Below are 26,807 nucleotides of genomic sequence, written 5' to 3'. Positions count from 1 at the left end.
GACGCCAGACCCCAACACCACTCTTCTCGCACACTCCGATTCACCATCCAGTGAGCATTTTTCTTGGTACCCAACTCAAGGCACCAAGCTAGAAACATGGAGGCGATGTTCACATTCGTTTTGTACCTGTACTCAGCATTCAAAAACCCATCTCCTAAAATGATAACCACCTAATGGAATTTTGAGTCTGTGAACTTGAAGACATGCTTAAGCCTTTCTTTTGAAACTTTCCCCCAAAAAGCCACCATTGGCTTAAGCATTTGTAGGGAGAAGTTAGCTTGCATCTTCTTCAATATCCAACTCCACTGAGGCTTCAAGGATGAAAAATTGTAGAAGAAGAATACGTTTCTCATTGCAATGCGAGCAATCAAAGCAATTTTAGGAATGAGGACAACTATCCCAACTTACTAAAACCTCACTTCGCACACTCTCCATGATATGGCGAGGGAAGCATTCTAAATGAGGACATTAATTGTTTGCAGACTGCCCCATCGTATTGTCCTCATTAGCCACCACCTCACAAAGCCTCCTTCCTCAGAGATCCTCCCAGATTTCCTCTTCATTTCCTTGGCTTAACTTCACCGCCAACTTGGAAAAATCATCTAGCATCGTGTTTCCCTCTTGTTGCACGTGTGAAATTTAAAAATTTTTGAATGTTGAAAGCAAGTGTTTTGTAACCTTCACCAACTTGTCCAATTTCTAGTTCTTTGAACTGCCTTTGATTAACACATTTGTAATGATTTGCGAGTCTCCTTCTAGATGAATCAAGGGGACCGACAATTTCCTCCTCAATTTCATAGCCAAGAGCACCGTTTTTGCTTTTGTTTTATTATTAGTGCCTGAGATGAGTTTTTGCATACTCCATGCCAAAGTGTTCCCCTGCTAATCGCGTGCAAGACAACCTGCACCTGAAGTCCCCAGGTTCCCGTTTGATGCACCATTGAAATTGATTTTGATGCAGCCTTGTTCAAGAGCATTCCACTCTTGCAGTTTGTTACATGAAGTTGATGGATTAACCCAATTCGGCCCATTAATAGGCAATAGCTCAATATTACTCTTGAGTTGCGGAAACCATAAAAAAGCATCAGAATGAAAATCTGACTGCATTGGAGTGATACCAATGATGAATAATGCGAATCATACCCAACTAGGTGACTTGCATAAATAGGCGTTCTCTCCAAGAATCTTGGAGAACACACTAGAAGCGGAATTCACTTTTGGAAGTGGCAGAAGTGTCCTCAAGACCATTTGAGCTCATCGCCAACATAAAAAATTCCCTTTGGCACTACTGACAATCATTGGGAAAGCCGAAGCTAACTAAAATGCATATTTCACCAAAAATGGGACATTACACTCACTCTACCAGGAACACCGTGGGGATGGGGAGGGGGATGCATCACCATGTAACCTTGGGATTTTTAGTAGTTATTTCATGAAAAATTCTTTTTCCATTGTTATGCACCTATTGTTTTAAACTGCCTAGTTCTATAAAAGGTGAATGTCTTCTCTAAGTCCCCAAGTTTCGAGATGCCATTTTGAACACCAATGATGCTTCAATGTGGAATGGTGATTGAAACCCTTGAAACGAAGCTTTTACATGTATTTATAGCTTGAGTTCATGCACTTGAATAGAAATTCGATAGTAGATTTCTTGTTGTTTGCCATGTGCATCATCATTCAAAATGACAAGTTTCCTTGCAGTGGCCAGGTGTTCTCTCTTCATTGTTGCATGCTTTCCTCATCTATTGGCAATTTGCCACTATGCTGCTCGCTGTTTATCTTCTTTTGCCTTGGTGCCGTATTACTCCTCCCCTCTCCTTTGGTGTCACTCTATCCATCTCTAATGTGCTATCCTCTTTTTCTTTCCACTTGGCGCTCTCCATACATAGGAGGAAGCACAAAAGATCTGTCATGGGGCCTGCACTTTTCAGTTTCAATCAAGTAAAGATGAAGTAATGGGTATGCTGTCTGTGTTGGCTTATGTGAGTGCATTTCATTTTGTTCTTACTAGTCTTACACTATGTTGTTTACCTTACTATTGCAACATTTTGTTTTGGTTTTGGGAAAGGCACCGATCATTTGTGTATCAATCTTTATTTTACAGCTTTTAAATTGAGAACTAAAATAGATTTTGTGGTCTTTTCTATCAACTCAAGGACACCCCATTTTTAACAATTCTTTAATTGGTTCACAATTGAGTAAAATTTCTAGTCCATAGACTGCTTTGCCAATGTGTTTGATTGCTTGTGCCAAGGAAGTAGACAACCTAATCTTGTATTATCCCTGTCTTCTTTTGATGTGAGGTGTGGAGTTAGTAGCTATCAAACCAATTAATTTCATCCCAGGGTGCCAACAAATGTCTCAATTAAGGCTAAACCAACTCAACAAAGTATAATGGCAATAGATATTTACATTTAAGATAGTTGATGAGTACATCAGTGTTGTGCATTGCACATGCTCCCTGTCGCCGACAGGGTCCCCTTCTTTTTGGTCTTTCCGCCTTCGCCCTGTTGAGTTCTGCGCAGGTTGTCTCGCGTCTTTTTTGAGCGTGCCCATAATCAATCCAAAAGATGATGATGTCATGAGCGTAAGCCTGGGAATCCGCATGGTGAGTTTAACATTTGAGTGTTAAAATTTCAAAAGATCGCTTAGGCTGGTAAACGCTAAGTTTGAAGCTTCAAAATGTCCTTTTTTTAAAGCTTGCAGAATCCCCCAAATATGATGAAGCGTCTAAAGGTCGCAAAGGACCCAAAGTGCCGATTCTCGCCAAAACGAGATTGAAAGGAGGAAAGATACTAAAATGTCAAGTTTGCAAAATGCTCTCAAACCCCGATTTTCGCCATCTAAGGGAGAATTGCGAAAATTTAAAAGGTTTGCAAACTAGCCCAAAATCCCGAAATTCGCCAGTAGTGGATAAATTGCAAAAAATTTATAAGTTTGCAAACTGGCTAAAATCGCCGAAGTTTTCTTTTCCAAAAAGCGTAAGGCATAGGAAAGAGGGGCATTTTCAAATTTCAAAGGAAATCAATCCTGCAGGCCGGATTTGTGCGGATTGACGCCATATTTTGCCAGGTAAGCTTGCTGCGTCTCCCTTGGAATCATTCAAAATGCATGCAGAATTGGTTAGATGTGTTTATGCAAAATTGATTAAATGATTAAGTCAAAAGAGGGGCATTTTCAAATTTCAAAGGAAATCAATTCTGCAGGCCGGATTTGTGTGGATTGACGCCATATTTTGCCAGGTAAGCTTGCTGCGTCTCCCTTGGAATCATTCAAAATGCATGCAGAATTGGTTAGATGTGTTTATGCAAAATTGATTAAATGATTAAGTCTTTAGACTGCATCTTTTCCCATTTGAAAGGTATCAGGCAATGTAGTTAAAATCAGAGTCTGTCCCAGAAGTTAACCAGGAATGCAATTTTTAGACTTAGGGAATCTTAAACCTCATCCATTTTTTGAAAACTGATCTTAAATATCTAAGTGCAAATTTAGCAGTCAAAATCGCCTAAATCCTTGAACCGCAGCCGAATAGGAAATTTTTAAATCAAAGAGCTCAATAATGTTCATGTCCAAATTAATCAAGCTCTTTTGCTGCAGTATTATGCTTTCTTCAAATTCTGTTTTCAATTAATCCTTGTGCATTGACGTATCCTTTTTATCTAGCCTGTTTTGTTTCCTTCATCTCGTCTCGTAATCCGCATCTGGTTGTGCAGGATAGATGCCTAAATCTGCAGTAGAGTCCTCAAAGACACCTGGTGCAGCCGAAACGTCCCGAGCTTCTAAATCAGACATCCCTCGCAGAGGCGAAAAGATGAAATACTAGTATTAGAGAGGAGGACTGAGGGAATCAAAGGTCCAAAGCATATGGGAAAACGTAGGTGATAGTGACCTAGGCCACATTGACATTCAAGACTTCAGAGACAGAGTATTCTCCCCTAACGCCTATGGCAAGCCGAGGCGAATGATGGAAAGTGGTATCACCCAGGCAGCAGGATTTCTCCCATTAGTGCAAAATTATGAGCTGGTAATGGAGGCTGCCCGGCATTATCAACCAAACACCAGATTGGTAGTCCTTGAGAATATGGTCCTGGTTGACTTCACTCCTGAGGCCATTGGCGACGCATTTGACATCCCCTTCTTAGACAACCCCATAGCAACAACTATAGATGAAGCGCAAGTGGCATATGATATGAACCCCGCCAAGTGCAGGACATTAATAAATGAGGAGTGGTATAAGGAGAGAAGACCTCCAAGCATCAGAATTGGGAAAAAGACCCCCAGAAGTGACTTTCATAATGAGCATGGAGATATGGTCACCTTGCTCAGTTGGGTTATGGGAGTCCTCCAATCTAACTTTTTTGAAGAGTGGATGTTCTACTTTACAGAGCAGGTCTTTGTTGGGAAATCCAAGTTCGACTGGGCGCAGATCATAAGTGACAATATCCATACCTAGTTGGTCGAACTTGAAGAGAAAAAGTACTTCACCATGACATCCTATCTAGTCTATATGTTCGCCTGACACCAACCACTGCCAGGGTTGATCAAGAAAGGTGTAATCGGGAACGGGCCCAATTAGGTAAAGGTGTACGATTGTTATCCACAACTACATTATCATGACATAGCTCAGAGGGAAAAGAACAACCTTGCTTATGCAATTGGTTAGTATGAGCGTGTCAATGACGCCTTCACAATGCGCCTAGTTAGGCTGATGCAAGGGGGATTACACATAAGGCTCTTAGAGCAAGCTACCATTTTGGTACAGAGGTATGGCGTCTGGTTCATTCAATTCCCAAGGTTCTCCTATATCCGAATAGTTGGCTTTGAAGGTGCTCCTTTCCGACTTCTACGATATCCAACCGACAAAGTAGTTCTTCTGGAAGTTGCAAGGAAGGCACGTCCGGCGAATAGTTTACTCAGAGACAAGAAGCAGTCCGGATTTGCCTTCCCTATGATTTTAGGTAACCTTGATGTCCATTTAAAGAATCCAACACATGCCGACGAGTCACTTGTTGAGTTAGCCTCTTATGGCCTACAGGAACATTTCCCAAGGAAATGTTTTGATCATGACAATCTGGCGAAGAGAGCCTACGGCAGGTGCTACAAAGCAAAGGAATCAATTGAAGATTATTGGAAGAATTGTTCTGATGACTATGAGGTCTGACGGCGTGAGTATTGAAAGTTAAGTGTGCAACAAATGCGACTTTATGAATACCGTCGGGTCCCGGATCAACTAACGAATTCAAGAAATTGCTTACAAGTTCGGGAGTTTGAGGCAGTAAGACATGTCTTGCCAGGCATCGATTGGTCACAGGATCCAATCACTGATTTTGAGGCAGTTATGGAAGCCCCGGGAAGGTATACTGATCAGTGGTTGCACTAACAGATTGAGCTGCTAATTCATGAGGGAGTCCAATTCACCTACCATATGATGGGTAGTCTTGATTCTCAGTCCTCTGAAGATGAGGGAACCTCGAGTGCACCAAAAGAAGAGGTTGAAAAGCCCGAAAAAAGGAAGAAAGCCAAAGCCAACAGAGGGACTCAGACATCTATAAGGACAAGAAGGGAGAAGATCCCTATTAGGAAACCAGAGGTCACTTCATCATCAAAAGACCCTAGTTCCGATGATGATGTAATTGAACTTGATTATATACCTGCTCCGCCTTCCCAGAGCGATGTTGATGCATTTGAAGCTAATGATCCTCCGGCACAGGACAAGCTAAATACAGAGGTGAGGGTCATTGAGTCTAGCAAGCCTGAAAATCAAGTTGAGGAAGGAGAAATTCCGTCCAAACAAGGGGTTGATGTGCATGAACTCACCCAAGGGAGTCGCCATGAATTGCAACTGCACAGTACCAGCAAAGATGACACCACTGTTGAAGAGACCAAAGGACAGATGAGACCCACGATCTTGATAGAACCAAGGAACAACCATCACATGGAGATACCAGACAGTTGTTCAGTGAAGTAGGAGAGAATTCAGCTGCAAGCAAAGGACTAGACACTTCCTCCACTCCTCCTATAACAGATCGGTTGTAGATATGCAATGAACCAGCTGAAAGCATCAGTTGTAGATATGCAATGAACCAGCTGAAAGCATTAAACAGCAGAGTGGGAATCTGACCATAGCATCTGGGCAGACCATACCTCAAGATTGGTTAGTTGCTCGAGCTCATCGAAAGGCAACCACCAAGCCACCTATTGACTTAGAGGACATTTTCTCTCGCATAGGGGAAATAAAGTCCAAAGGGAAGAAAAAGCCTAAAGCCTACTTCCGAATAACCAAGGATGAACAAAGGAACCGTACCATCCATATCGCCACCCCGCCTATCGATAAGCTAGCAGATCAAATTACACTGGCTGATTGTAGCATCACGATCGTCCCGATCGGACGAGCCACCAAAGAATAGGAAAGGGAGGAGTTCAAGGACTCCGTGCAAAACATGCTCAGGCAACTCGAAGAGATAACTGTTGAGAGAAACACGTATCGAGTTCGCACTGAGCAGGCCAAGGGGTACATTGATCACTTGCTGAGACTGTTGCATAATGCCCCTGAATCTCATGTTCCCCCATCAGCATTGGCGCAAAGGACAACCATAGAGTTTGAAGGAGTACGAGATACCGTTGTGGATGTCAAGGAATGGATTCGAAGCATTAAAGAAAGGGGAGAATTGATCATTAAGGATATAAAAGAAATGGCCCACCACTGAGAGACCATTTTGGTCAAATTATTCGAGGTAAAGCGGGAATGCCTCAAGGCTCATGAGGTCGTTGCTACAACTCTTCCCCTCATGAGGGCTCTTTTTACGACCCATGCACAGATTCCTACATTGTCCGCCATCCTAGATCCATATGACATCAGCACTCTTAAATAATGGTACTGGACCATCAGCATGAAGAATGACACAAAGGCCACCATTAACAAAGAGAAAGAGACATGCAAGGAAATATTGAGGAACATGAGGGACCTTGGTGGTCGGATTCTCCGATCAATGGTTTTGGGCTGGAAAAATAGTCTGTCTGATGACGTAGTGTAGCCGGACTGGGAGGATAGATTGAGGATGGATAAGGTCGCCTACTCCACGAAGGACCTATAGTTTGCCAACGGGTTATATTCGGACATTTTGTGTTTTGAAGCTCATCGATCTGACTGGAAAGATGGTTTGAAGCTTGTAGATCGTCATTTAGAGGGCATGCAATATAAGATACGTCATCCTCCTATGCCTTAGTTCACGGTGCTGTTCCAGCTGTGCATTAGATTTCAAGAGTATGTTCGGGCAGAACGTGTGGCAGGTCGAGACCTCTGGAAAGAATATTTGCATGCCGAGGTCGAATTTATCACAAAGGAGTCTACTGTAGGAAAGGAAAAAGTGCCTTCATAAAATGCATATTTCTTTTAAAAATCTAAAAAGGCACTTTTGGCCATAAAGTTCATATTTGATTGCCAAGTCAGCTGTAAATTTTGAGCTCCGTGCATGTGCACTTTTTGAGCTGTTATTGATAGTTATTAATTACCTTTTTTAGATAGTTATTGTTCCTCTTTAGGTGGTTGTTGATATTTACCTCCTATTTATGGGCATGGGTATTATTTTGTTCAGATGAATCTAGGCCACTTGTTTTGTTTAAATCTTGGCCATTCATCTATTTTTGGAACTCTATTTAAAGGGACTGGTTTTCCCTTATTTTTGTAAGAAGTTTAAGATTGTTGCTGAAGCTCTGGCGAAATTTATGTAGGATTAATGGAAAATTAAGGCTGTTTCATTTCTTTGTGAGTGCATGGTCTCCTTCTTCACCATTTAATTTTTTTGTTATGTCTTTCATTTTCAGATAGCGTTTTTTAGGATAAACATTTGATAGAAGCCTTGGTGTTCATACCATTAAGGACTAACTGATTGTCATTCCCCCTGCATGGTTAGTCTGAACCCATTTATATGCTCAGTGCGGTTATTAAACAGTAAGTGAATGAATGTTAAAATTCTAAATTTATGTTTAGTAGCATGAAAATTTAGTTCTCCTTGAAGATTGCACTGGATTTTTTACAGCATTGTGCTTAAATAGCTGATAATGTTAAATCTGGTTATTTGGAGGTTTCTGTTTGTTTTCCTGAACATGTTATCTTAGTTAATTAATCAGATTTTCTCTATCTCTTTTCCCCTTTCCTCTTGTTCCTTTTTTTTAACCAAGAAGAAACCACATAGTCCAGCTGAGTTAGTATCAATCCAACTGAAATCAACCGATATAAGACTGTTAAATTTTAGGGAACTCACCCGAAAGTTGTTATCTAACCTTAAGTCCCCTTTGTGTTTCCAACAAAACACATCAAACCACTAAGTTATCCTGCAGTCAAGACCTGACAACCGAAACATTGAGGTAATCCATATTGATCAAATAAAAAACAGCATTAGGGATTTCCTTATTTCAAGAGAGGATAGGATGCTTAGTATTCTATTCTGCGTTGGCGGATGGAACCGTAGCGATGCGATTTCAGACACGTCAACAATCAGTTAATGCTATCAATTGAAATGCATTTATTCCTTTTTCAATTCTGGTACAGCTATTAAATAGCATTAATTTTCAGTTTGATCAAAGTATATATGTCAAACAACATAATCAATCAACTTATCTACTGAAAATAGTCAGATTTTGCAATTGTTAGAACATCAAATGTCAACATCAGGCAGACTGGTCAAGAACAACAAATTTTGATGAAACAAAGGATGTCATTCAACGTTAGGGAACTTAATAATTTCACTTACAGTTTACAATGTCAGCATGCAATTTTCTCTTGAACCCCCTCCCTTCTCTGAGTTTATGTCAATATTTGTTAAAGTAGACAGAAGACTGACTTGTTGGTGCTTTTTATATTGCGACTTAACAAAGTACTTGTATGCACCAAATGAGGTTGGCTTGCTCAGTACAAAACCCTAATAAAGCTAAGTTGGTTATGAGAGTAAAGAGCTATATTTGCTGTAAATAATCAGAAACCCATACTAAATGTAGTGATGATGTCAGTATGAGTTTTTAAATAGAAAATGATAGTGTTTTTCTTCTTGGGTCTAATTTCAGTATTGTTTTTGCATATTTAGTTTAAGATGTTGATTGGCCACTTTGTAGTGAAAGCTTGTTCATGAACATGTCAATATGGTTCAAATACAACTAATTGTATCAGTATGCTTATGATTGAGTAGACTGGTAAATAATTTTTTTTTCCCACTATATTGACATTCCTTGGCAGTAGTTCACTATTTACTTCTTCATTAGTGAGATGCAAATCAAGGTTCCCCGTGTTGAGCACATTATAGTATAGATTAGTTAATTCTGTAGATACACAGTCCTTTACTATTGACAAATGTTTGAGATCAGCAAGATTCAAATTGAGCTTTGAAATGGAAATTTTAATAGTAATTGCGATGTTGTGGGTCAATCAAAATTTTCAGGGGTAAAGGCATCTCCTAGTGAAATAAAAAAAGGTTTCAAAAAGGCATTTGCTGAACCATGGCCAGAACGACTACGCTACCAGGTTGGTCATTATTCCTTTATTAATACAAGTCAAACACGACCACCTTAATTATTCAAGTCTTGAGTAGGTGTAAATTTATGTCTTGAGAAGCCTTAATTTGTTGGGAAATTATAAATATTGAAAAATAGCAGTATGTTGATAATCTTTCTCCTTTTATATGTTTACACAGGATGCTAACTTATTAATCTGCGCTGGAAGTTTCTGCTCACGGTTGACTGTCTTTCATTACAATTGATTTAACTAGGTGTAAAATGATCAACTATTTGAATTTCATAGAAAAGTGCTTTCATTTTAATACATTAAACTGTAGTTTCTTTGTCTGTGGGTTTGGCTATGAAGCAATTATTGAATTTGATAAGCTCATACAATATTTTAATTATTTTTCTAGAATACAATGGGGCTATTGGACCCAAGACCCTAGAAGTTGGTGAGGTGCTAACACCCACTTGAAACTTGCTCATCAAACAGCGGCAAACGAAAATAAGGATAGAAAAATGAAAATATAGCATTTTCTTTTCCAGCATAATATGGATCATTTGATTGCCATAGTTTGATAGAAGCTAGAGAAAGAAACAATACTTTCTAAAAGAAAGATGACATTATCAAACATATAAAAGTTTCCAAAAAGCTCATTGAAAGCTTTCACAAATTTGTTGACTAACAAGGTAAATGACACAATGAAAGTATTTTCTATCTGATAAAAGTATGTGATTAAACCAATATAATTAATGAACTGGTGTAGAAGCAAACATAAAAAATGCAAAACATAACATCAGATTTATTTGGAGAAACCCTTTTGGGAAAAAAACTCCACCACAAAAAAGACCTAAGCTTGGGTTGATTTCAAAAGAGTATACATCACTACAATCACTTATCCTCTTAAGAGTAAATTGACGACATCATAGTACCTACAAAAGAACCTTACAATTCACTATACTATTCCTCCAATTGTATTCTCTGGCACGACGATTAGCTCAAATTGACCAAATTTCAACAATCAACTCAAATCCTAGCTCTTTTTGATTACCAAGTTCCCAATGTGGGCAAGGTGGGGACAATAAATCTAAGAAGCAACTTACTGGCAATTAGCTAATCAAATTACGACATTATCAAAATCGATTAATGCCAAATTTTTAGATAATGATATGCAAATTTTGATCAATGCGAAACTGATAGATAACAAGTGGAAACTTGTCAATGGTAAATGATAGACCTATGTTATCCGATTTCGGATCAATGCCAAATAGGGAGATTTGTAATATCCTTGTTAATTTTTTCCGATTTTTTTCACAAAGTTACATTCAACACAACACTTGTTAATGTTAGGAAATGAAAACCAAATGCTGCTGAAAGTAACCCTCCACTTTCTGATCATCGAGAGCCCAATCTGGGAGGGTAAGAGCATATAGTGTCGAGAGGATCATTAGATGCCAACATCTGAAAATGATTACAATCTTCGGGCGGCAAGCCAGCCCCTTCCGCTTATACAACGGGATATTAAAACAATGCAATCACTTGGCGGTATACCAGCCAAGGACAAGGCAAAGAACTGAAGAATGCAATCACTCAACCGCTTGTGCAGCGGGAGGACAAGAAATGGAAATTCATTTCAACTCCAACGCTTATTCAGCAGGAGGACAAGAAATGGAAATTCATTTCAACTCCAACGCTTATTCAGCGGGAGGACAGTATTACAAACTCAAGATAGGTGGCCAAGCCAGCCTCTTCCACTTATGCAGTGGGAACCCAATAAGAAATCTGAAAGATAGCTGTCAGTACTACTAATCAGCTTTACAAATTCATTACAATGATTTCTGAATATAAGAAATATTACTAATCTAAGATAGGCGGCTAAGCCAGCCTCTTCCACTTATGTAGTGGGAAATGTTGCTGTTAGTACTACTAACGAGCATTACAATAAATATGAAATTTGATAATCAAGTGCTTATTATGAGCTGACAATTGCAACAACACCTCCAGTCATCACCTAACCACCCAATCTACTCACACTTTAAAAAACACACCCAAAATCCAACTTTCGAAAATCTGATATATATGACAGCAGGCTGAAAATGCACAACCAGCAACACTAATCCACACCAAAAATCTATTAACTCACTCAAAACCCACTCAAATCACCCAAGAACACACCCAAACCAACAACAAGCATTGAGCGACCAAATACGTACTGGAAAACAGCAGCAATATGACTCCAAACACTCAACACGCAACCCAAAGCACTCCCAGCATAAGGCGTTTACAGAAGAAAACTTCAACTTGCATAATAAAATTCAATACTCCAAGAAAACCAACAAAAATTTACAAGATGAATTGTCCATGACATAGGAGATGAATGAGCGAATACCCAGAATGACCTGACGCAGACACAAGGAGCTATGAACGAAAACACGCTTCAGCACACACCGCGACCAACAACATGAACACTCAGAAAAAACTCCAAAATATCTGAAACTGACACACAAATTTGCGACATTGTTCCTCAAATCTACTCCTCTGGATGAAGAGTAGTCACAAGCTCAATTATTTGCTGTATGCAAGCAAGAAACCAAGCGGTAGCTAGGAGGTATGCATTCCCCGAAGCTTCACTCCAAATTTTGGCAGCACTTTGTTATAATTTTCTTCATAGATGATGAATGAGAAGCCCAACCCTCTCATTTATAGATTTTGAAGGCTCAAATTCAAATGCAAATGCCTCCAAATTCGCCCAAATCACATGTCATTTCATTCCACTCACATTTGGCGATTTATTTCATTTCATTTCCTTCAAGTATATGGCGCCCAAGATGAAGATCCACCACCTAGTCTTCAAGTTCGAACTTTTCCCTTGGTCCACACTTTGCAACATAAAAATATTTTCATCCATATCGCCACTTTTGATAAAATCAATGCTTAAAAAATAATATTCATGAAATTGCACTTTGGCATCCAAAAAGAAGGTGAAATAATTCGCCCAAAAAGTCGTAGGACAAAATTAATATTTTCTCCCTTCCTTGGTCGTCCATCCATAAAATAATCAAATATTAATACCTCATGCCTAAGGTATTAATATATTAAAAATACCTTCTCAAATATTGATTATTGCCAAATTGAGCCGGAGACTAAAGTGCTGGAAATCACCAAAACTGAACTGAGTTGGGGCTCAGAACTGAACTGCTAAAAATAGTCATTTGAGTGAATACAAGATCCTGCCAAAATAATACTGCCAGAAATAGCCACTGAGTTGAGCTACAGAATCCTTGCCAAGAATAGCACCAAAAAATGCTGGAAGACCAACTGCTCAAATTGACTTGCCGAAAGTAGCCATCTGAATAGGCCTGCTAACATCCTGCCAAAAATAGTACTTACTAAAAATAGCATACTGCTAAAAATAGTAAGTGTTTCCAAAGTGATTTTAACCACATTTTGAGCAGCTGTCGCACTTACTAAAAATAGTGTCTGGAAAAGTCACTCGATGTAGATGCATGTTGAACCATCCTGAAGCTCTCTGAAAACTCAGAAGGAATCCAGAATCCAAACTATCAAACTCCCACATATACCCCCTGAAAACACCAAAGAATCCTCCTAGAAAATAGGGAACCCTAATTTTTGCCCCCCGACTAGCCTACGGGCCTCCAAACTAGGCTAACAGCCAATAAAACTAATCAATGCGAAACTGATAGATAACAAGTGGAAACATGTCAATGGTAAATGATAGACCTATGTTATCCGATTTCAGATTAATGCCAAATAGGGAGATTTTAACATGCACATCAAAGGGATCCGACAGTGAACCATCCAAGACCTTATAGTAATGATTTGGATTTGGTGGTGGATTGTCAAGGATCTTCTTACAATTTTAAAGGCTATTTGGTGGCTAAGCCTTCTAGATCAAAAGCAAACAATATGACTGCCTTCATAGAGAACTGCACAAAGTTACAATATTGAAATAGTGTAATGTCCCCTTTTTCGCTCTAGTTTGTTTTGGGGACTTGTTGTGCGTTGCACACGCTCCCTGTCGCCAATAGGGTCCCCCTTCCCTTTTTTTTGAGCCTTTCGTCTTCGCACTGTTGAGTTTCGTGCAGAGTGTCTCGTGTCCTTTCGAGCGAGTCCACGACCGGTCCGTGAAGTGATGATATTGAAAGAAAAGAGCTGATGATTCCATTAGGCTAGTCTAGCCCTCGGGCACAAATTCCAAGAGATTGTTCAAAATTGTGAAATCGCCTTGAATAGGCGTAAGGTGATAGAAGTTGGCGAAGCCCGCCAAGAAAAGAACAGCGCGTCTGAAGGTCGCATGACGACCCAAGATTGCCATTTTTCGCGATGAGATAGATTACATGAGGTTTGTTTTTGCGGAGTTTACGAGATTTGAATGAATGACGATTTTCGACAGCTGGAGGAGCGAATTTCGTTTCAAAATGCCAAAGTTAACAAACTCGCCCAAGTGCCCAAGCTCGCACTCCTTGAGGAAAAGGTAAAAAACGCCAAAATGCCCAGGATGGGGTGAATTTCGGACTTTCTGGCCACAATGAGAGAAATTCACAAAAAATGCCAAAATGGGCCTAAGGTCCGAAAATCCACAAAACTTGGCAAAATCGCCCAGGGGGCCGAATTTCGGACCCTGGGGTTGAAATTTTAGAAAAGTTAAAAAAAAACTTGGCAAAATCGCCTAGGGGTCCGAATTTTGGACCCTGGGGTTGAAATTTTAGAAAAGTTAAAAAAAACTTGGCAAAATCGCCCAGGGGGAATTTTGGACCTTAGGGTTGAAATTTTAGAAAAGCTAAAAAATTGCCAAAATTGCCCAATGGGCCGAATTTCGAACCTAGGGGCCGAAATTTAAAAAATTCAAAAGTTGAAAAAATGGGCAAAAGGTCCGAAAATGCCTTAAAATTTGCAAAAAACCCCCCAAGGTCCGAATTTCACTTAAGTTGTCAAATTTCGGACCGTGGGGCCGAAATTTCAAAATTTGTTAAATAGCAAAAGGTGTTAGTGTCCGAAATTTGTTAAGTTCTCAAAGGCGTTGAAAGCTTCGAAAATTGCAAAAAATCCCTAAGGTCCGAAAAGCTCCGAAAATTCGCAAAAGTGCCTTAAGGTCTGAAAAGTAAAAGGTTGCCGAAAACTCCTATAAACGCCGAATTTCGGACCCTAAGGGCAGAATGGAAATAATTTGATAAGTTCACGAAAACGCCAAAGGGTCTGAAGTTTGCAGAAGCCTCGTGAGTGCCGAAAATCGCGAAGGAAGGGAGTATTGCGGGAGAGTAGAGTTAGAGGGTTTTAAAGTTTGCAAAATCGTCAAAAAATGCCGAACTTAGTTGACAAGCCAAATGGTGTGGAGAGTTCATAAGTTTTCAAACCTCTCCAAGGTCCGAAATTCGCCATAAATCCTCAAAGTCGCAACGCGTAGGGCAAATGAAGGAATTTGAAATTGGTAAAACCCCTCCATTCCTTCGAAGATCACGGTGCCATAGCTCCGAAGTTTGCTATCCGGAGGATGAGGCTGCGCAGAAGTTGAAGTTTTTTTAAAGCTCCCTCATTCCGCCGAAATTAGGGTAAATTGCGTGAGAAAGGGATCGCGTGAGGGTTAAAGAGAAATACAGAGCCAATTTAGCATAATTTGCATCCAAAGTAAAATGCTGACATAAACCATTCCAAACATTCAAGTTCAAATTGCCATTTCGCCTAAAGTGGAAATCGCTTAGTCTAAAAGTCGACATTGCAAATTCTTTTCCAATCCAAACCGTGAAAATTTGAATTAGAGAGATAGCCGTTGAAATTCAAAATTTGCAGAACTATCCGTCCGTTCTTGTGCAGCAAGTCGGGCAATTTCTCGCCATCCATTTTCATTAGGTAAGTACGCTTTGTCTCTCTTAATCATCTGAAATATTTATAAATTGGATGCATGCCTGTGCAAAAGTGATTAAAATTCTTAAATCTTCAAATTCGCATCTTTTTTCCGATTATTAAAGCGTCATGCAAAGCAATTGAAATTAGAATTTGCTCCTAAGATTTAACCAGAAATTGCATTTTTTAAACTTAGGAGATTTTTTCGAGCTTTGTCCCTTTTGAAAATTAATCCAGAAAGTGCTTAAATATAAATTCGCGATCAAAAGCTTCATGAATAAATGTTTTGCTCAATCAAGCTCTCAGCTAGCAATGTCACTCTGTTTCCAATCTAAATTTTGAATTAATTCTTGAATGCTGGAGTATCCTCTATCTAACCCGCCTTACTTCTTTTGTATCGCCTCGTAATCCGCATCCGACTATGCAGGATAAATGCCTAAATCGGCGGTAGAATCATCAAAGACGCCCGCTACAGCCGAGACATTGCGAGCATCCAAATTAGATATCCCACTCAAAGTTGAAAGGATGAAGTACCAGTATCAAAGAGGGGGATTGAGGGAGTCAAAAGTTCAAAGCGTCTGGGACATTGTCGGTGATACCGACCTAGGCCATATTGACATCCAGGACTTTAGGAATCGGGTCTTCTCCCCTAACGCATATGGCAAGCCTAGATAGATGGTAGAAAGTGGCATCGCCCAAGCGGCAGGATTTCCTCCAGCAGTACAAAACTGTGAGTTAGTGGTAGAGGCTGCCCGACATTATCAGCCATGTTCCAGATTGGTGCTCCTCGAGAATATGACTCTCGCCAACTTCACTCCTGAGGCCATTGGTGACGCATTCGACATTCCCTTCCCAAACAATCCCAAGGCCACGACTATAGATGAAGCACAGGGGGCATATGATATGAATCCGGCCAGATGCAGAACACTGATCAACGAAGAGTGGTACAAGGAGAGAAGGCCTCCAAGTGCTAGAATTGGGAAAAAGACCCCAAGAAGTGACTTTCACAATGAGCATGGGGATATGGTCATATTACTTAGCAGGGTTATGGGACCTCCTAAATCCAACTACTTTGAAGAATGGATGTTTTATTTCACAGAGCAAGTCTTCGTTGGGAAGTCTAAGTTTGACTGGGCCCAGATTATAAGCGACAACATCCACACTCAGCTAATTGAGCTCGAGAGCAAAAATTGCTTCACTATGACCTCCTACTTGGTCTACATGTTCGCCAAGAACCAGCCATTGCTAGGTTTGATAATGAAAGGTGAAATCGGGAATGGGTCTGGTCAGGTAAAGGTATATGATTGTTACCCACAGCTTCACTATCAGGATATAGCTCAGAGAGAAAAGAACAGCCCAGCTTATGCAGTTGGCCAGTATGAGTGCGTCAATGACGCCTTCACAATGTGCCTAGTCAGGCTAGTGCACATAAGGCTCTCAGAGAAAGCTACTATTCTAGTACAGAGATACGGGGCCTGGTTTATCCAGTTCCCAAGGTTCTCCTATATCCGGATAGTTGGCTTTGATGGTGCCCCTCTCTGACTTCCATGGTACCCAACCGATAAGATAGTTCTTATGGAGGTCGCAAGGCAGTCGCGTCCGGCCGGCATCTTACTTAGAGATAGCAAGCAGGCTGGATTCGTGTTCCCCATGATTATAGGCAACCAGGATGTCCATCTGAAGACCCCCACCCTAGCAGAGGAATCCTTCGCAGAGATGGCTTCCTATGGCCTACAAGAGCATTTTCCGAGGAAATATTTCGATCACGATAATCTGGCAAAGAGAGCCTATGGCCGATGGTACAGAGCAAAGGAATCAGTTGAAGACTATTGGAAAAACTGCTCTGATGACTATGAGGTTCGGAGGCGTGAATATTCGAGGTTGAGTGTGCAGCAAATGCGACTCTTTGAATATCGCCGGGTCCCGGATCAACTCACGGATTCAGGGAATTGTTTGCAAGTCCGGGAATTTGACGGAATGAGACATCTTCTGCCAGGCATTGATTGGTCGTAGGACCCTATCACTGATTTTGAGGCAGTCATGGCAGCCCCAGCAAGATATACAGACCTATGGTTGCATCAGCAGATTGAAAGGCTAATTCATGAGGGAGTCCAGTTCACTTACCACTTAATGGGCAGCCTCAATTCTCAGTCTTCTGAAGATGAGGGAACTTCCAGTGCACCTAGAGAAGAAATTGTGAAACCTAAAAAGAGAAAGAAGGCTAAGGCTTGCAGAGGAACTCGGACATCCAAGAGAACAAGAAGGGAAAAGATTCCCATTAGGAGGCCAGAGGTCACTTCATCGTCAAAGGACCCCAGTTCGTCCGACGATGTAGTAGAATTGGATTATATACTTGCTCCTCCTTCCCAGAGTGACATCGATGCATTTGGAGCTGATGATCCTCCCGCACCCGACATGCTAGAAGCTGAGCTAATAGCTATTGAACCAGCCGAGCCAGGTAACCAAATTGAGGAAGGAGAAATTCCATCCATCCAGGGGATCAAAGTGCATGAACCCACCCAACAGAGTTGCCATGAATTGCTGCTCCATAACACTGCCAAAGATGACTCTACTGTTGAAGGAGAGCAAAAGACAGAGGAGACCTCGAGCTTGAAAAGACTGAAGAGCTACCATCACACGAAGGCATCAGACAATTGTTTAGCGAAGTAGGAGAAAACTCTGCTGCAAGCAAAGAGCTTGACACCTCCTCCACCCCTCCGGTAACAGAACAATTGCGAATTTGCGATGAGTCGGCTGAAAACATCAAAGAACAGAATGCAAACTTAACCATATCATCAGCCCAGACAGTACCTCAAGAATGGTTGATTGCCAGAGCTCAACGCAAGGCCGCCACCAAACTACCTATTGATTTGGAGGACATCTTCTCACACATGGACCAAGCTAAAGCTAAGGGGAAGAAAAAGCCCAAGGCATATTCTAGAATGACTAAAGATGATCAAAGGAACCGCACTCTTCACATTGCCACCCCGCCTGTAGACAAGCCAACAGATCAGATTACATTAGCAGATTATAGCATCACGATTGTCCCCATTGGACGAGCCACTAGGGAGCAAGAAAAGGAAGAATTCAAGGATTCAGTGCAGAACATACTTAGGCAACTTGAAGAGATAACAGTTGAGAAGGATATGTATTAGGCTCGTGTTGAGCAGGCCGAAGGGTACATCGATCAACTCCTGAGACCATTACACAATGCCTCCGAATCCCACATTCCCCTGACAGCATTGGCACAGAGGACCACAACAGAATTTGAAGGAGTACGGGACACCACAAGGGCCGTCAAGGAATGGATACAAGGCATCAGAAGAAGGGGAGAATGAATCCTTGAGGAAGTGAAGGAAATGGCTTGCCACCGAAAAACCACTTTGGTTAAGTTATTAGAGGTAAAGAGGGAATCCCTCCACATCCAGGAAGTGGCTGCCACTACTCTTCCCCTCATGAACGCTCTTTTTTGGACCCAGGCACAGATCTCTACACTCTCCGACATCCTACACCCTCATGGTATCGGCATTTTTAAAGAATGGTACTGGACTATCAACATGAAGAATGATGCGAAGGAAATCATCGATAGAGAACACATTGCATGCGAGGTAATTCTGAAAACCATGCAGGAACTTGGCAAGATAATCCTTCGATCAATGATTTCGGGATGGGTAAATGACCAATCCGATGAAGTGATACCGCTAGACTGGGAGGAAAGATTGGGAACAAATAAGATCACTTATTCCACTAAGGACCTAGGCTTTGCCGGTCAATTCCACTCGGACATGTTGTGCTTTGAGCGTAATCATTCCAGTTGGCAAGATGGTCTGAAGCAGGTAGACCAATACCTCAAAGGCATGCAATATAAAATTCGCCATCCTCCTATGCCTCCATTCAGTCTGCTTTTCCAATTATGTATTAGGTTCCAGGAGTATGTTCGTGAGGAACGTGCAGCAGGTCGAGATCTCTGGCGGGAATATTTGCATGAAGAAAGTCAATTTTTGATAAAAGGATTTGAAACTGGAAAAGAAAAAGTGCTTTCCTAAAAATGCACTTTTTTCCTTTTTAAATTTTGAAAAGTGCACTTTTGGCCAAAAGGGTCATATTTGACTTTCAAGTCAACTAAAATGTAAAACTTTATGAATGCACCTTTTTGGATAATTTTGGATGAGTTTTAATTATCCTTTTTGGGTAGTTATTGCTCATTTTGGGGTGGTTGTTGATATTTGCCTCCCATTTATGGATATGGGCAGCCATGTTTTATGGATGAATCTGGACCATTTGTTTAGATTAGATCTGGGCCATTCATCCATTTTTGAAGCCTTTTTAAGGGACTGGTTTTCCCTCATTTTGTAAGAAGTTCTTGGATTGTTTTAAAAGCTCTGGCGAAATTTACAGGGTTTAATGCAAAGTTAAGACTGTTTCCAAGTTTCCTTGTGAGTGCATGGTCTTCTTCTTCATTAGTTTAGAAAATTTTCAGTCTTGTTTCTTTCCTTCACATAGCATTTTCAAATAAACATCCGATAGAATCCTCGCAGTTCACACCATTAGGGAATGGCTGATTGCCTTTCCTTCTGCATGGTTAATTTGAACTTTTCATATGCTCAGTTCGGTTATTAAATGCTCACTATGAATGTAAAAGTTCCAATGTTGTATTTGATAGCACGAAAATCCTATGTTCCTTTGAAGATCGCACTAGATTGATTCAAGTATTTGTTGTGCGAATCGCACACCCATCCCCGTCTTGCACAGGGACCCCCCGGTTTGTGCCTTTCTGTCTTTGTAGAAGAGGAAGGGGATATGAAGGTCTGAGTTAGGTCAAGTTGGTGAGTGATGGAGTCTGGAATGTCCTGATCCTGAAATTTGGCTAAGTCTGGAAAACTGAGGAATCCTCCAAAAACTAGAATTTGCAATATAACTCCTGGAGGTCCGAAACCACTCTCAAACATCCTGAAAGTATATATGGAATATAACTTAAAGTATAAGTGCTTATACTTAAATGTTATATTCCATAAAATGATCCTTCGGTGAGATCTTGACAAACTTGCCTGAGTACCCAAGCTCGCACTTCTTGAGGAAAACGTTTAAAATCGCTAAAATGCACAATTTTGGACCCTGGGGCAAAAAGTTGAAAATGTGAAATATTGCAAAAGTGGGTTTCCGTCCGAATTTCACTTAAAATGCCCAATTTCGGACTCTGGGGCAAAAAGTTGAAAATGTGAAATATTGCAAAAAGTGGGTTTAGGTCCGAATTTCACTTAAAATGCCCAATTTCGGACCTTGGGGCAAAAAGTTGAAAATGTGAAATGTTGCAAAAAGTGGGTTTAGGTCCGAATTTCACTTAAAAATGCCCAATTTCGGACCCTGGGGCAAAAAGTTGAAAATGTGAAATATTGCAAAAAGTAAATGCCCCATTTCGGACCCTGGGGCAAAAAGTTGAAAATGTGAAATGTTGCAAAAAGTGGGTTTAGGTCCGAATTTTACTTAAAAATGCCCAATTTTGGACCCAGAAGCCAAAACTGGAAAATGTTTAAAAGTTGCCAAAAGCCCCCAGAGGTCTGAATTTCACTTAAAGCATCTAATTTCAGACCCTGGGGCCGAAATTCAAAGTTGTATAAATTTGCAAAAAGGTGCTTTAGGTCCGAAAATGCTTGGAAAGTTGCCAAAAGAGCCTTTAGGTCCGAATTTTACTTAAAATGCTCATTTTCCGACCCTGGGGCCAAAATTTAAAAATGTGGAAAAGTTGCAAAAAGCCCCTGGAGCCCGAAATTCACTTAAGTTACCCAATTTCGGACCTTGGGGCCGAAATTCAAAGTTGTATAAATTTGCAAAAAGGTGGTTTAGGTCCGAAAATGCCTCCAGTTCGTTAAAAACATCTAAACACTCGGAAATTTGTGAAAAGGGGCTAAAGGTCTGAAATTTACCTTGAATTTTCGAAAAGGTGGTTAAGGTCCGAAGTTTTTAAAAGAAATTGCAAACACTTTTAAAGGTCCGAAGTTTTTTACGAAAGGCATGTAGGTCCGAAAACTTTTTTAACTTGCAAAAATGCTTAATGCTTCGAAATTTGCAGAATCATACGAAAGGTCCGAAGTTTTTTGGCAAGGCGTTAAGCTCTGGAAATCGTCAAAATTGCAAAATACCTTGAAGCTCCGAAGTTTGAAGATGCAAAAACTTGCGAAAATGGGCCTAGGGTCCGAAGTTTTTGAAAATTGCAAAAGGTGTTAAATGCTCCGAAATATCTCCAGTTCGCAAAAACCCCCCCCTCCATTCTCCGAAATTCACCAGAAAAGCATGAGTGTTAGGATTTTAAAAATTGCAGGAGCTCTTCAAACCTCCAGAATCGCGCTATAAGAAGTTTTAAAAACGCCATAAACTCGTTTAAAATGCCCAAGACTCCTAAGGTAAAATCACGCAGAAGTAAATCGCCCAAACACTATCAAGACCAAGGATCAGATTTTACATTCGAAGAGAAAGGAGAAGCATTTTCAAGATACATCTGACAAAGAGCTTCTCAAGCCAAACGTCGTAATTAAATTTAATGTTTGTTAAATTAAATTATTTAATTTTTCAAATTGATTTATTGAAATTGATCGTTCGCAGGTCACGCGACGTCATCGAAGAACCAGGAGAAGGCCTCAAACGCAAATCAAAGAAGGATCGCAATCAAGGCCAGGCACTGAAGACTGGAAAAGAAAAGATGCAAGAGTGCGAGAGCAACCAAACATTGGGAACCGTGCCGCTGAACAAAGATGAAGTCCACCACCAGGACCAAAGACCAAAGAACACTCTGAATGCTCCAAGTCTATGCATTCTCAAGAAAGCACATAGCTGGATTTAATTGCAGGAATTCAATTTCTAAAAAAACTGAAACTGCTTTATTGTAAACTGCCTATGGGTCCCGCACAAGATATTTTTGTGGATAACTATTTCCAACCACCAAGAAGATTGGATAGACCTGAATTAAAGCCAAATAGTGGCAGGTAGTTTAGATAGTTGCTGGTTGGATAACTGAGAATTAATTCGGCATGGGTTAAAGCTGCCAGCTTCTGGAAGGCAGATCAGGACCCTTGGATGCAGTCCATCCTAGCCTTCAATTCAAAATTGTAATATCTATAAAAGGCAGAGGCCTTTCTTTTGTAAAGGGTTAGATAGTGAGATGGTTAGATAGTTAGAGATTGTTAGATAGTTAGATTTAAGAGTTAGAATAGGTTAGATCTTAATAGTAGCATAGAGATGCTGCAGAAATTGTTGTAATAGGCAGCTGAAATCAATATATAGACATTGATTTAGTGTTTATTGTCTTGTTTTCATCTTGTTTCCATGGTTTCTCTCAGCATTTTAGATAGATGTTTCTATTTTGGGTGTGCAGGTATTTGATAGATTCAGGCTCATACCACTGAGGATATATTGATTGTGTATCCTTTTGTATGGTTAACCTGAGCTTTTAATTGTGCTTAGTTCAATTGCAGGTGTCCGTCTGAGCTGCGCTAGAATTGGGTGCTTAGCTTTGCGTCTCCAGTCTGAAAATCTTCCAAGTCCCTTTGAAGAGTGCACCGTTCCTGCAAGGTTGTGAGCTATTCTGGCGAAGCAGGAATTGGTTATGTTGAATCTGTCTACCCGCATACCCATGTTGTTAGTTTTAGATCTCCTAACCCTTTCCTTTTGCTCTTTATTGCGTAATTCGAGAATCACAGCAGACCAGTTTGTTGCAAATCGTAAGTCCCCTTGTATTTCCAGCAAAAAACACATCAAACCACTGAGTAGTCTCGCAGTCAAGACCTGACAATCGAAACCTTGAGGTCGTCCCCTTTGATCAAACCAAAAACAGCATTAGGGACTTCCTTATCTCAAGAGAGGATAGGATACTTAGCTGGTTATTCTATTTTGCATTGGCCGTATGGAGTCTGCAGCAATGCGATTTTAGACATGTCAACAGAATTGGCGCTAGAAGGAGGGCGTATGATGAACGTCTAAACAGCTAAAACCGCATCATATCAGCCCACAGTTGTAAAGAGTAACCCTGCAGCTTTTTTTACCCTCCGCACGCAACAAAATTGGGGAGGGCACCTTTACAGTTCCAGGCAGCAAGTTGAGTCTAATCGACCTTTTAAGTGCTATATTCGGGATATGCAATATCCCTGTTAAACCAAAAAAGTCAAAAAATCAGAAAACTTGAAAATACCAAAAATATTTCTGAGTCAGTATGTGGAGTCCGTCGCTTCATGAAGGCTGTTCGCAGTCCGAAATTTTTCAAATCCATCAGAGGTTGAGTTTGCAGTTCTATCCAAGGCAGCTGTTCGAATTTGCATCTTCAACTCACTGCAGAATTCATGACACCACAGCGCACGATGAACTGAATTGCTTGACATTTTTGTCAAGGGTCGAGCTTGCATTACAGGGGCAGATATTCTTTTGGGATGTCCCCAAACCAGAGGCGACTGTACAACCAGATATCCCCAGTCCTCCGTCTAGCATCGAAGAATCAACAAGATTCAAGAATTTGATTGAGAGTCAGTTTGGTCTCGAAGAGGAGTTATGCTTGGAAAACGTGCTGTCACCTTGGTGGTGCAGAATTCACCGCACCCCACATTCAGAGCTCACCTGCTCGCTATGCATAGAAGCAGTCAGTCAAGTCAAAGCCCAATTTGGACTACTGGAAGAACCAGAGGAGAGCATCACCAGCAAAGTGTGGAGTGCCTACCTTGCTGCAGACGAGTATAGAAGATCGCAAAATCAATACAACACCACACCTTCTGACGATGTTAAGTTGGGGCTATCAAGTGTTGAGCAAGATGAACCGGTCAATCAAACCGAGGTAGCAGATGAATTTATTATCCCTGCAACTGATGAGGACAGTGTTCAAGAGGACGATCAAGGGAGCTTTGTGGATCAGCCACAGGTTGAAGAGCAGTTTGTAGCAGCCCCACAAATGGACGATGCAGTCCAAGAGTCCATCGAGGATGTTTTTGAGAGCCAATCAATCAAAGAGTCTTTGCTGTTTGAGGAAATACTGATACAAGTGCATAAGGCCGCATTGTTCATACAACCCAAGGGTTCACTGACAGATGATGCGCCTCTCTTTCCTGAGTTTGAGTTCGGTTTCAAGACTAATTTTCAGCCTACGCAACCTAATGTGGAATGTGATGCTGATTTGCATACACCAGACGCTATTGAGATGCTGCACCACCAATGGCGACCTCCTAATATAGCTGCTGAAGCCTTCCCGCCGTACAACCCACCGTGCAAAACTCTACATGACTCGGAAACCTGCCAGGTTGTTTCTTTCCCTCCTGCTGTTAATTCTGAAAATTTTCCGTTTAATTTTGAATATTCTGGAAAAGCAACCTGTAAATGGATTAACCACGGACCTAATGAACTCCCTCAACTAATAATTTTGCCCAATGTCCTGGTTAAATTTGAGAGTGGCCAAATGAAAATTTTATTTTCAGAATATAAAGACAAACCAGCCAAATTGAGAACTGTTCCCACTGCCCTGTTACTGCTGCATATACTGAGAAATCATCATGGATCAGGAACGCATACATATAGTTCGCCTTTTGTAGAATCGGTCTCTTCTTGTACATAGTTAGTTTAGGTTTTTGTTCGTTTTCTGTTCTTTTAGCTTAGATTTCCTGTTTTCTGCTTTAGTTTAGTTTGCTTTCCGTAGTGTAGGTGTCCTTTCGAAAGGGGTTGTCTCCTTGTCAGTTTTTGAAGGGGTTTATTTGCTTTTCCCAGCTCTGGTGTACGAAGTCGAAAAATGTTTTTCCAGCTCATTTCTTGGATGCCGACTTTGGTAGAGCACCTAATTGACGGTTGCCCCCGTAGTCAGTCCATTTTGGTTTAAGGCTTAGTCAGTCTAAAAATTTAGTTGCTTACTGCGTCTTGTCACCAACGTTGTGATCACTGCACTTTTAAACGCTTAAAAACGCTTAAGTCTGTTGTTTTATCAAAGGGAGGTCACTGCAAGTAAAAAAAATTCTGAAGCTCTGCTTCAGCGACCACTGTAATGCTCAATCCCACGTAGGCTTCACTGCTTACCAGCCAGGGTGAAAAAGTGAAAATAAAAGAGAAAAATCAAAAGAAAAGAAATTGAAAAGCAAAGAAATATCAAGTTGCTTGGCTTTGGGAATGCAAACACCTCTGCCAATTTTGAACAAGAAAATTTATCGGAAATAGAGCAATCTCTGTGAGCTTACAGGCGATAACTCCGCTGGGGCTATAGACGCTTGCTGGCAGTGGGGCTCTATCCAGGTTGCTTTTGGAGTTAGAGTCGCTCTACATAACTTGCATTAACTAAACAATGATATCTCAACCTTCTTTAGGCTTGAATGAACTTCACTGCACACAATCGATTTCTCAAGGTTGGTGACTTGATTTAGTTTGCGACCTCATTTTTACTTTGAATCTGTCTTCTGTCATTTGGGTTGTTTTGTGGGGTATATGCCAGAGATTCTCGGGTTTGATCCGGATAGTAATCCTTGAAATGTTCAGGAACATTTCCTAGCCGAGTCGCCATTTGTTGTGCGAATCGCACACCCATCCCTGTCTTGGACAGGGACCTCCCGGTTTGTGTCTCTCTGTCTTTGCGGAAGAGGAAGGGGATATGAAGGTCTGAGTTAGATCAAGTTGGTGAGTGATGGAGTCTGGAATGTCATCTTGATCTCCAAATGCCCTGAAATTTGGCTAAGTCTGGAATGTCCTGATCCTAAAATTTGACTAAGTCTGGAAAATTGAGGAATCCTCCAAAAACTAGAATTTGCAATATAACTCCTGGAGGTCCGAAACCACTCTCAAACATCCTGAAAGTATATATGGAATATAACTTAAAGTATAAGTGCTTATACTTAAATGTTATATTCCATTAAATGATCCTTCGACTAGATCTTGACAAACTTGCCCAAGTACCCAAGCTCGCACTTCTTGAGGAAAACGTTTAAAATCGCTAAAATGCCCAATTTCGGACCTTGGGGCAAAAAGTTGAAAATGTGAAATATTGCAAAAAGTGGGTTTAGGTCCGAATTTCACTTAAAATGCCCAATTTCGGACTTTGGGGCGAAAAGTTGAAAATGTGAAATATTGCAAAAAGTGGATTTAGGTCCGAATTTCACTTAAATGCCCAATTTCGGACCTTGGGGCAAAAAGTTGAAAATGTGAAATGTTGCAAAAAGTGGGTTTAGGTCTGAATTTCACTTAAAAATGCCCAATTTCGGACCCAGAAGCCAAAACTGGAAAATGTTGAAAAGTTGCCAAAAGCCCCCAGAGGTCCGAATTTCACTTAAAGCATCCAATTTCGGACCCTAGGGCCGAAATTCAAAGTTGTATACATTTGCAAAAAGGTGCTTTAGGTCCGAAAATGCTTGGAAAGTTGCCAAAAGACCCTTTAGATCCGAATTTTACTTAAAATGCTCATTTTCGGACACTGGGGCCAAAATTTAAAAATGTTGAAAAGTTG

At 40.7% G+C, this 26,807-nt stretch overlaps 1 protein-coding gene across 1 annotated transcript in view; it reads left to right on the top strand.

The window, feature by feature from the left end:
- Nucleotides 1-26,807, top strand: part of LOC131859552 (uncharacterized) — a 247,870-nt gene that overhangs the window by 91,234 nt on the left and 129,829 nt on the right. Inside the window, exon 3 of the mRNA XM_059213460.1 lies at nt 9,435-9,517. Within this exon, the coding sequence (XP_059069443.1) occupies nt 9,435-9,517 (83 nt within the window). The remainder of the gene's footprint in view (nt 1-9,434; nt 9,518-26,807) is intronic.

Source organism: Cryptomeria japonica, chromosome 10 (genome assembly GCF_030272615.1).
Source record: "Cryptomeria japonica chromosome 10, Sugi_1.0, whole genome shotgun sequence".
NCBI classification, from domain to species: Eukaryota; Viridiplantae; Streptophyta; class Pinopsida; order Cupressales; family Cupressaceae; genus Cryptomeria; species Cryptomeria japonica.
Note: the sequence above shows the minus strand (reverse complement) of the source record. Positions and strands in the feature narration are given on the sequence as shown.